Source organism: Mercenaria mercenaria, chromosome 5 (assembly GCF_021730395.1).
Source record: "Mercenaria mercenaria strain notata chromosome 5, MADL_Memer_1, whole genome shotgun sequence".
Lineage (NCBI taxonomy): Eukaryota > Metazoa > Mollusca > Bivalvia > Venerida > Veneridae > Mercenaria > Mercenaria mercenaria.
This window is the reverse complement of record NC_069365.1, coordinates 53,232,445-53,245,154: the sequence shown is the minus strand read 5'-3', so window position 1 is coordinate 53,245,154 and position 12,710 is coordinate 53,232,445. Positions and strand designations below refer to the sequence as shown.

Below are 12,710 nucleotides of genomic sequence, written 5' to 3'. Positions count from 1 at the left end.
TTTGTTGTCTTATGTTTTGGTGGTCAAGGTGAAAGTGTCACTGGGTTGGAGGAAAATGGATACTTAGAAACAAAATGAGCTATAACACGGCCTGTAAACACTGGCTCCATCCACTGGCACCAGATCAGAAAGAAAATGCCTCCGTATGTGTTATACCCTACCCCTATGTATTCTATAAGAACCATGGTCGTGAACGGGAAAATATACTAACCCGTTTCAATCGCGCATTTCATACCTAAAACACGCAATGGGGTAAATGTGTACTATGGATATCAAACAAGTGGTAATTTATCTTCCATTGTGTACCGGTCACATTTTTTCAATACATCTGTTATGTATTGGTACTCTGAAACTAGTTACTGTCATATGTCGTATCAATAGAAGGTTTGTGAAGTCATTGCGAAATTAAATGTTTACATATAAACGTGTTCGTTGAATTTCGTCCTCAAACTATTCCAGGGTTCATCCACCCAAAATAGTGAATTATAATATAAAATAGTGTAAACATAACAATTGGCGACGAGGATTAACTTATGATAGTGGTAAAAAAATCCTGAATTTCACAGGGGAGTGACAGTCATCGCCGGAAATTTTATCCGAATTTATGTACTGTCCGAATTGTACGCTACTTGTTGGGCACGGACTAAATTCTGTTCGAACTATTCTTCCATCGTTGTCATCAGATTATACAAATCTATATAATAACGGATGAAGATTCTGTGTCAGGCTTAAAAATTTCTAAAGTGAATTCTACACACAGTTGAAATTAAAATGGTCTCCACTGGAAAAATTGAGCCTTTTGACAATTCAAGTGAAAATTGGACTTGCTATAAAGAAAGATTAGACCAGTATTTTATTGTCAATGAAGTAGACGATGGCAAGCAGGTACCAGCTTTGCTATCTCTGATCGGTTCAAAAACGTACGGTACATTGCGGGATTTGTGTTCACCGGATTTACCCAAGGATAAAACTTATGCCGCACTCTGCAAATTGCTTTCAGAGCACTATAACCCTGAACCCCTGTTAATTGCGGAACGCTTTAGATTCTGGAAACGCAACCAGAGACCGGATGAGACTGTGAGTCAATTCAATGTCAGTCTCAGGAAACTCGCGGAACATTGTAAATTTGGAGGAAATCTTAATGATTCATTAAGAGACAGATTTGTTTGTGGTTTAAAGACCGAAAGTATCCAAAAGCGATTATTATCTGAAAAGGACCTAACCTACGAGAAAGCCATTGAATTAGCCACAGCAATGGAATGTGCACAGAAAGACGTTAAGGAGCTGCATGGAGCTACCCAATCTCTGAATAAACTGACATTAAGAAAGAAACAAATAGCAAAAACACAACCACAGGCACTAAAAAGCGAATCACCATGCTACAGATGTAACAGAACAAACCATAAACCTGACCAATGTAGATTCAAAGACGCTACCTGTAATAAGTGTGGACGGAAAGGACACATTTCCCCAGCATGCAATCAGCAACAAAGACCTAGTCAACAGCAAAAGAAACAAAAGGGTAGAGCTAAGTTACATCAAGTGGAGGAGGAAGAGATTGATATAGATAGTTTGTTCAAACTAGATGAACATGACACCGGAACGAACAGGGAACCTATTTGGTTACAACCGATAGTAAATGGCAGAAAGGTCAGAATGGAATTAGATACTGGTTCGGGAGTTTCTATAATTCCTATGGAGATGAAAGATACCTTGTTTCCAAATGACACAGTGCATGAATCAGACTTGAAATTGAAAACATACTCAAATGAAACCTTGTTACCAGAAGGTTATATAAAGTGCAAAGTTAATATCCACGGTCAAGAGAAGGATTTGAAGTTGTATGTAATGAGAAAAGGAAAAGTCCCTTTGTTTGGAAGAGAATGGTTGTACGCCCTAAAGTTAGATTGGACAGAAATATGGAACTTAAACCTAGACAGAGTTGCACAACTTAAGAACAAATACAAGGATGTATTTGACAGAGACTTGGGTAAAGTGAAGAACTTTAAGGCTAAGTTGAAGTTAAAGCCAGAAAGTACGCCAAAGTTTGTAAAGGCTAGAAGCGTGCCATTCGCTATGAAGCCGCAGATTGAAGAAGAGTTAGATCGTCTTGTAAAAGATGGAGTTCTGGAGAAAGTCGATACAAGTGAATGGGCAACCCCTATAGTACCTGTTCCTAAGAAGGAAGGCATTAGGATCTGTGGGGACTTCAAAGTGACCATTAACCCATTGTTGGAAGTGGACCAACATCCCTTGCCTAAAATAGAAGACATATTTGCGTCACTAGGGAAAGGCAAATAATTTTCAAATATTGATTTGAAAAATGCATACCTACAGGTTGAAGTAGATGAGGATAGCAAACAGTATCTGACAATTAGCACACATAAAGGTCTTTTTCGATATAATCGTCTCGTATTTGGAATCGCATCAGCCCCAGCAATCTTTCAGAGATTGATTGAACAGGTTGTAGGAGATATTCCTAACGTAGAAGTGATATTAGATGACATGATAGTCACAGGACAGGATGACAATGAACACTTAGAAACACTCGAAAAAGTTCCGAGTCGGTTGAGTGAATACGGGTTAAAAGTGAATGTCGAGAAATGTGCGTTCATGAATGACAAAGTGGTGTTCTGTGGCCATGAGATTACCAAAGATGGTCTCCACAAGACAACTGAGAAAATTAACGCGATAAAAGATGCACCGCCAATCAAAAATGTCAGAGATCTAAGATCATTCCTAGGACTTGTCCAGTATTACGCTAAGTTTTTGCCAAATTTGGCAACAGTGTTACATCCCCTGCATCAACTATTGACCAAGAATGCTAAATGGAAGTGGACCAAAGCGTGTCAAGATGCAGTTGCCAAAGTGAAGGAGATGATAACATCTGATCTAGTACTGATCAACTATGATCCTGATCTACCGATTATTCTCGCGTGCGACGCAAGTTCTTTCGGAATCGGAACAGTTCTCAGTCACAAGCTACCTAATGGTACAGAGCGACCGATAGCTTTTGCATCGCGTAGTCTCGATAAAGCTGAAAAGAACTATAGTCAAATTGACAAAGAAGCACTTAGCTTGATCTGGGGAATCAAGAAATTTAACTCTTACTTATACGGAAGAAGGTTTACTCTAGTGACAGACCACAAACCGTTATTGTCGATCTTTAGTCCCAGCAAAGGAATTAGCGCCACGACCGCAGCTAGATTACAACGATATGCTTTGTTTCTAAGTGGATACCAGTATGATATTGTTTACCGGTATACAAAGCAGCATGGAAATTGTGACTCACTATCAAGGTTACCGCTTGAAACGTCAAATGCGCTAGAAGCTGATGAAACCGATGTCTTCTTTAGTAAACAGTTAGATACTTTACCTGTTAGTAGTGATCAAGTAGCGCTTGAAACAAAACGTGACAGAATTTTATCAAATGTACTTGAATATGTCGCGAAAGGAAAACCGATGAATAGTTACGAAATGTCGGCAGTGTATCAACCGTTCATGAACAGACAATCACAAATATCGGTTCACCAAGGATGCTTAATGTGGGGACTCAGAGTAATTATCCCTTATTCCTTGCGGAATTCTGTACTACAGGAGTTGCATTCTGGACATCTTGGAATTGTCAAGATGAAATCCTTGGCAAGAAGCTACGTCTGGTGGCCAGGAATCGATAAAGATTTGGAGGGAATTGCTCAATCATGTTATGGGTGTCTCACAGCGAAGCCTAGTCCTCCTGAAGCTCCAATTCATCCCTGGGAATACCCGAATCAACCTTGGACAAGAGTTCATGTGGATTTTGCTGGGCCATTTATGGGCCATATGTTTCTAGTAATTGTGGACTCGTATTCCAAATGGCCGATTGTGAAGATCATGAACAAAACATCCACCAGTAAAACTATTGAGATATTACGAGCAACGTTTGCAGAATTTGGACTTTGTGACGAGTTAGTGAGTGATAATGGTCCTCAATTTTCTAGTGAGGAATTCAAGATTTTCATGAAACTTAATGGAATTAAGCATATTACTAGTGCTCCGTATCACCCTAAGACGAATGGACTCGCTGGACGTTTTGTTCAAAGTTTTAAACAGGCATTGAAATCCTCAACAAATGACGAAGGAACATTGCAAACAAAATTGTCTCGTTTCTTAATGAACTACCGGAATACTGAACATTCAACTACTGGAGTAACGCCTGCCAAACTTATGTTAGGGCGCAATCTGACTACGCGTTTGGATAAAATCAAACCCAACTTAGAAGATCGTGTAAGCAAAAACCAAGCAAAAATGGTGCGTTCTAACGTAGAGCGAAATTTCGAGGTTCAGGACAGTGTTATGATTCGTGATTACCGTGACAAGCATGAGAAATGGATTCCAGGAGTAGTTAAAACCAAAACTGGTCCAGTGTCTTACAATGTGGAAATATATCCTGGAGTTACCTGGAGACGTCACGCAGATCAGCTCAGAGCCGCTAATGTAACACCTGCAGGAAGCCCTGAAATTTTCGTTGATCCAGTGATTCAATCAACTCGGTCTAAATCATCAGTTGAAAGTGTTTCTCAGCCTGTGGAAAGTTCAGGTCCTACATCACCTCAGAAGGCGAAAGTTACGACACCGAAGCCGAAAGAACCGCCTCCTGTTGTCGAATTGAGGCGTTCTTCACGCACAGTTAAGAAACGTGTATTAATGGATCTATGAAAAATATCACGAGTGTTAATGGGGCATAATAATCCCCTTTGCGTGATATTGCTTAAGTGGATATAATGTGTTCAATTTTTTTTTTGTTCTGTGTTGAACTTATATTCGTTTTGATTTGAAATTAAACAGTGTGGAGTAAAACATACTTAATATAAAAAGATATTTCAAACTTGGATTTTATAGTTCTAGTCTGTGTTTTCTAGTCTTATTCATTTAAATGTTTGTATTGTTTTGTGTAACTAGTGTTTAAAAGTAACATTCTATGACTAAATATTCATTTCACATTTAGAAGTTCAACATCATTATTATTCTTTATACTTATTCTCTGATTAAAAGTAATGTTGGTTTAAATTGTATGAACATTTTAAACTCAGTCCACCCCTGTTTATTATTTCAAAACTGGAACTTGATAAGTTTAATCTTAGTGTGGGGGTGTGTTATGTATTGGTACTCTGAAACTAGTTACTGTCATATGTCGTATCAATAGAAGGTTTGTGAAGTCATTGCGAAATTAAATGTTTACATATAAACGTGTTTGTTGAATTTCGTCCTCAAACTATTCCAGGGTTCATCCACCCAAAATAGTGAATTATAATATAAAATAGTGTAAACATAACAACATCTTATCTTAGAAAAACAACGCGTAGTTTATAGTAATTTCAACATTACACAAAAAACTTGCTTGAACTTCCCTGATGAAGTTCCGTTCTAGATTACAAAACCATTCTGATTGGCTGTTGTAAAAATGTATGTCAATCGTCATTTTACTACACGTGTTCGCTAAAATGTGAAAATGCAGCAAAATGTGCAAAATGAATAAAATATACAGAACAGATGCAGACCAATGTACGATTTCAAATTAAAGATCATACACAAGATGAATTTCATTCATCATTTCGAGTTTTAGTGTAAAATTGTGATTTTTTTTAAAATCTGTTTTTGTTTGTTTACGTTTCGCCAAACATGTGCGCACTGCCGTGACCTCTAGACCGGATGTTCATTAGGGAAGTTCAAGCAAGTTTTTTCTGTAACGTTGACGAAAGCATAAAATATGTTGATAATCTCAGCAATATGGAATATTGAGACAATGTGATGGTGCACGATGGAAGATAAATTATCGCTTGTTCAATATACTAGGTACCCATTCACCGAACTGCGCGTTTAAGTTGAGAAATGTACGATTGAAACGGGTTAGTGCACTTTCCCGTTCATGACCATGGTTCTTATAGAATACCTAGGGGTAGGGTATAACACGTACGGAGGCATTTTCTTTCTGATCTGGTGCCAGTGGCTCCATCTGCTTTTGGTAGCAAATGAGGTGAGTGGAAGAAAGAGCTAATGATACTTCCAAGGTGGCACTAAGTTGTAAAGAAAGGCTACTTTCTGTAATAATTTATAAACGTATTTCAATTAAACGAGCAATACAAAGTTATAGACATAAATGACTGTAACTTACATATATGTAGAGCGATTTGCATAGATTTACTGTCTTAAGTTAGCACTTTTGACTTGACAAGTTTTGAGGGTAGCGAAATAGAGCCGGTTCCAAAATGAAAGTTGAAAAAGTTTGGGAAACGTAATTCACTACAAAATAAATTAGGTAGTTTACTAATTGGTTTGACTTGTCTATATACATTTTTGAGATACGATATGAAGCCAGTGTATATTTTAATATGCAAATTCTGCAAAACAGTTTGCAATTCGAATTGAAAATGCAAAACAATTTATTATTTAAAAATGCAAAAATCGGGTTGTATTTGAAATTGCAAAATGCAAAAAAAAAAAAAAAAAAAAAAAAACGATTGTGTAGGCGTTAAAGAGTTGGAGCCTAGGGCCGTAGTTAAGCAGGTATTGAGAAGCTTGACATAAATATTTAACCAGCATTATTACAAAGTATGAGGTTTGATAATTATAGGGGCAGTTGATAGTGAAGTTTAGAATGTGGCCAACTTTAACAACATCGACACCAACGTTGGTGATAGCTATACAACCCTCTTTATTCGCTTAAATGGTTTGAACCACATTACTGTAAATAAGAATGAGATATTACGATAACACTTTGTTTATAGGTAGTATATAAGATGGAAAGTCCTGGATATATTGGTAGCTGTAGCTAATTTCAACTTGTTTGCTACTGAAAATAGAGACAAAGGTTTTCGTTTTTTTTTGGGGGGGGGGGGGGGGGGGGGGATTTGGAATGACATATTTTCACAAAACATGCTTACAAAAACTCTAGCATAAGATTGCATTTCAGGCTGCTTGAATTGCGGTCAATATTATTGTACCTAAACAAAGAAAGAGTTACCGGCAAATGAATTTAGTTCTGATTGAGAAACATTGTCACCAAACTTGGTTATTGCTAACGTATATCAGGACTTACCTTAAGAATGTATTTTCGGTCGCTAGGATGAAAAATATCAACTGTTTAAAATTTGTTTATACTGAACATGGTATTTTTTTCGTAAGATGTAGATATATGGTTCGTCTGTGTTCTCTTTGTAGACAAGATTTATTCCTTGCAGAGAATAACGCTTCCAAGAATTATAAAGATATCCTGTGTCTTGATAATAAGATGAAAACATTTGAATTTGATGTCTTAAAAAATAATCGAATAATAAAACGAATCCCTGCGGTTATGTGTTCCAATTTTTATGTTTTGAGAAATCCCCCAGATTTTGACCATAGTACATAGTACGTTTACATTGTCCGTGTCCATTGTAAAGGTCTATTGAAACTTGCATCACTCACACCATGGCTTTAGTGATAGGACATAGCCAGGCCAAATATCTTAGTGAATATTTGACAGAGGATGATTTCAGTGTGTTTTCATATCCTGGATATACTACTAGTGACATACTTAAGCAGGATATTATTTATGATGTAGCACCATTCTTTTCGGTAAGTGTACTAAGGACTTCGGACACTTTCTACATGAATTTGCCTACTCCAAGAGTGAAAAATAAACCACTCAGAAATAAATATTTAATTACAAATACCATCAAAAGACATACTTGCGAGTATTTTTTTTAACTTAAATGTTCAAAATTAGTTTCGTAAAACGGGGATTTTTTGCTCTAAATAGCATTACGTACCCTGTTATTTACATATAAAAGCTATTTTTCTTTAAACGACATTGTTCCCACCCGTGCATCAAAACCATATTTGACCAGTATATGAAGATATTAATAATAAAAATTTTCTGTAACTATTGTGTTGATGCAAGGGGGGGGGGGGGGGGGGAACAGTACTTTTAAAGAAAAAATGTAACTACAGGGTGTTCCCAAATGTAAACTAACCAATACTTTTTATATTAATTTTAAATAATTTGATATTCACATATTTCACATCTGTATGTGACTCAAATAATGTACAAATGTTTGCAAAGCGTTCAAATAATCTATATGTTATGCATGTAAAGCAGTTAGAGAAGCAAATACTGCGACATCATTATTATTGATTGGGTTAAATTTGAATTATCCTGGTTGTTTGTTGCAGTAGATTGGCAGATGTCTGGCTAGCAACACACTAGACAATCTGCTGCATGCCCTCCTCGCGACGTGCACGCCACCAGTAATGAGGAAGTGTTTTTTTTTTTTTTTTTTTTTTTTTTTTTAATTTTTATTGTTTTTTTTTATTATTTTTTTATATACTTTTTATTTCTTTATTTTTGCTATGCCTTTATGTTTATTTCTTTCTGACACCTTCTAGATGTCACTTGCATTCATTACTTCATGTTCTTTCTTTTGGGTTAACTGAACTGAAGGTTGGTCTTTGTGTCGGACTAGGCCTAAATACCATAACAAAGAGGCAACATGTGCACAGCAGCCAACGGTTCTCTGCCCAGCTTTGCATTGGCAATACCAAGCGTTGATCTGATCCTGACTATAGTCTATCCAACAGAAATAACGTTTGGCATTGATATGCCTGGACTGGATTCGTGACCTAAGCAGGCCTGGTGCAAGTGCGTGAATATCAATATTATATTCACCGTCCTTGGACACATGCTCACGGGCGTAACACTTGGCTTGTTTTAACTGATAACTACCAAATGTTAAAGACTGAAGTTGTTGCGGATTTAGCCTTGGGAAGTCTGGTACAGCATCCTTAGCATCAATAGATGTCCACCTGCCACGGCTTGAGAGATGCCCCTTTTCAATTCTGCTGAAAAGTTTATTGCGGGTAGATTCTGCTTTACGAAGCATATCATTAGCAAGGACTATATCATGATCATTGGTTTGTATTAGTGGTGGACGAAAGGCATTCATGGCGGCTGTCAGAATTCTGTTTAAGGGTCCGAGAATGTCAATCAAATCATGGTGGATAACATGGTCGAAGAACAGCCACTTTTTCATTCGCCCATGATATGCCTCTACTGCCCACCTTACTTTTGTTACAAGCCGTGATTGGTTTGCTTCCTCAATAGAATGTTGGGTCATCCCAGCCTTTAGGAAGGAGGGCATCTTTGGTTCCAAACCAAGGTCTTCAAATACATTTAGTACGTCACGGAAACCTCGGTCTACTATACAAACATCTCCTTCCTGAAACCATTCAATGAGGTCACCATGCAGGGATAAAATGTGCCTCGTTATACCTGCATCATTGTTCTTGCCATCGGCAAGGTAAGGACCAACAGAGTCTAATACATAACCGTCTGGCAAGACCAATGACATGAACTTTAACAGAGGCCTGTGTTTCTGACCGGAGTATGTTTTTCTACCAAAAGCATAGTCACCACTTTTTTGTATAAAGTAATAGGTTCCATCCCATATTACACAAAGTTTACCGCCATATAGAACCATTGAGTATGCTGTCATATGGTTATCTAGAGCTACTTGTCTTTGAAGGTGGTTAGCTCCAAGGTAAATAGGGACAAAATGCTTATCTAGATCCGTAGCAACCGTCCTGAAAGCACGCGAAGCTGCTCTGCGTCCATTATCGGTGTTTTCTATAATCAGAGAACCTATTTGTTGAAATGACATATTAGTTTTCAACTTGACCCAAAATACAAGCAGTGCCTGACATTTGTCGCGATTTAAACTGGACCTAGTATCTTCAAGATACACAAGCATGGACTGAAACTGTTGCTTGCTCCAGCTAGTCCAAATAATGCAATCATTTTCACTGAACATTGGACTGAGGAAATCCAGTTTAAATGAAAATTCTTCCTGTGATGCATAGGTCAAGAACTGTTCAATCAGATCAGAAGCTTCTTGACAGGTCATATCAGCGATGGTTTCACATTCAGTGTGATGCCATGAAACTGATGTGTCAAGTCGCTTTCCATGGAGATGGCATATACAAATACGACTAGATTCGTGGGATAAAACTCTAAAACGGACTAAAAGGTCCAGCCGAGCTTCAGATGGAATTTTTATGCAACGGCCTGTTTCAACTTTAACCCTACAAATGATGCATTTCGAATGTGTTTTGCCCACAACTTCTGCCCTGATTTGCACAACATTATCTTTAGTGGGGTTGCAGTCAGACTCGTCCTGAGCTAACTTTTTTCGATACAGCTTCCTTAGGCAAGCCCCACAAAGAACTGTCATTTCGGATACGTTTTTATTGCATATTTCAGCTAAATATTGTCTGTGCCACTGGTACTTATCCCCAGCAAGAACCCTACGGCCTTGATAAGATGACTGCCTTTTCTTAGTATTAAAGTTACAAAGCCCACATTTATCTGCCATTACTTATAATAAAGCTATAGAGACATGTACATGTATAACCAACTGTAATAAAACTGACCGGTCACTTGTACATCTATATCTATAGCATTCCTATTCACCTATGTAATGCATCAATAACTTTTACATTATGAACAGTGTATAGATAAGAATGTAAAGTAAGTTTAAATCAAGTACAGGTTGTTTGCAAAAATATGATTCCTTTTTTTATTTATTTATAGGATTGTAATCTTAAAATGTTATTTTTTCCGTAAATAAACAGATTTTGCCACTTTTTTTCAATTGGAATTCATATATTTGTAACTTCCGTAAACTGACGACATCAAAATTGTACGGAAATTAAACAATTTATTTTTTCAAAAACATATACCCTGGCCTAGTTTAATAAAAAAAAAAAACATCTTGATAAGAACGGATACAAAACAGTTTTTGCTGCAATATGTTCAGTAAGACATTGGTTTATACATTATTTGAAACGATTTGGGTATTATTTGATTACTTAATGAGAATTTTGCATTCAAAATGTAGGCTAGAAACATATGATAGTGTCCGAAGTCCTTTACTTTTTAATTCTTGCATTTACAAGAAATTTCGCAATCTGACATTGGAATAGGTACTGCAGCTAATTATTGTTTTACTTTTGGTCGATTTACGGCAAACGTAACCGCATTAAGCGTTTGACCAGTAAAGCATAATTTGCACGTGCAGGGCATGTGCACTAGTACGCACATGTCCATGAACACATGTCTTTACTGATGCAAGTCCTACTAGAAAATCACATACCATCGTGAATTTGACACAAGAACAAAATTTATAATTGATCACTTCAATGAGTTGTAAATAATTGGTAAAATTTCGCCAAAAGAGCGCGGATGGTAGCTAACCAGTTCAGAACAGAACATATTCTTTAACTTCATCAAGGTAATTTACAATACAACATGGATATATATATATATATATATATATATATATATATATATATATATATATATATATATATATATATGTATATATATATATATCATAGTATTGATTAAGATAAACATTTAAATGTTTACGACACAAACAAAAATAAAATAATAATTTAACAATAGTAACAATTATCAATAAACATTTACACCGAATAAATTTTTTGGTATTGGTATATTGGCTTAATACCTAGAATTCAAGAACTGTTTGATACAGTGAAATGTATATATCCTGACTGCCATCTTCTTTCATTCATGCAATTTCCGTAATTTTATAAATTTTATAAAGGCAATTATTATGTTGGTCAAAGATATACTTAGCTTATGTTATCTACCGACAATGTATCGAGTCATATGTCATTTACCAAACATTTCATTAAATTAAAATTTTATCTCAATCGATTGTTTAATAAACAACTATTGGACAATGATATGCCACTACCGTGCAATGTCACACGTGTCGTCTTTAATTGCTTGAAATAACACTGAAATTACTGAAGGACAAATTTAATAGAATTGCATGGCGCTGATCATCATGGCAGGTATCTTTAATTTAACCATGTTCAAAGAAAATTTATGAAAAGTGTAAACTTGGAACCAATCTGGTTTAATATAAATAATTTTACGAGATGAATAGTTATATATTACTTTTTCTAAATAAATATTTGATAAAACGTTGGATAATCTTGGTCAGCATTTTTATACACGTATATATGATACATAGCGCAAGATTCTGCTGACTAGTTAATTAAAGAATAAAATACTCTGTAAAAATGCCGACCGCAGCTGTATTTACAATTTATATTGCTGACGACTTTGTTCTTTTTGTATTTGGTCAGCATTTTCACACATGTATACGATACATAGCGCCAGTTAAATAAAGAATGAAATACTCTGGAAAATGCTGACGGCAGTTGTATTTACAATTTATATTACTGACGACTTTGTTCTTCTTGTATGTGGTCAGCATTTTCACACATGTATACACGATACTTAGCGCTAGAATTTGCTGACCAGTTAAATAAAGAACGAAATACTCTGGAAAATGCTGACGGCAGTTGTATTTACAATTTATATTACTGACGACTTTGTTCTTCTTGTATGTGGTCAGCATTTTCACACATGTATACACGATACTTAGCGCTAGAATTTGCTGACCAGTTAAATAAAGAATGAAATACTCTGGAAAATGCTGACGGCAGTTGTATTTACAATTTATATTACTGACGACTTTGTTCTTCTTGTATGTGGTCAGCATTTTCACACATGTATACACGATACTTAGCGCTAGAATTTGCTGACCAGTTAAATAAAGAATGAAATACTCTGGAAAATGCTGACGGCAGTTGTATTTACA

At 36.2% G+C, this 12,710-nt stretch overlaps 1 protein-coding gene and 1 pseudogene across 1 annotated transcript; both read left to right on the top strand.

Moving 5' to 3' along the window:
* Positions 1-12,710, top strand: part of LOC128557328 (protein dachsous-like) — a 67,788-nt pseudogene that overhangs the window by 26,028 nt on the left and 29,050 nt on the right.
* LOC123550402 (uncharacterized protein K02A2.6-like) lies at positions 772-2,301 on the top strand. The gene has a single exon (XM_053544609.1). It carries the CDS (start codon positions 772-774, stop codon positions 2,299-2,301), a length of 1,530 nt encoding a protein of 509 aa, XP_053400584.1.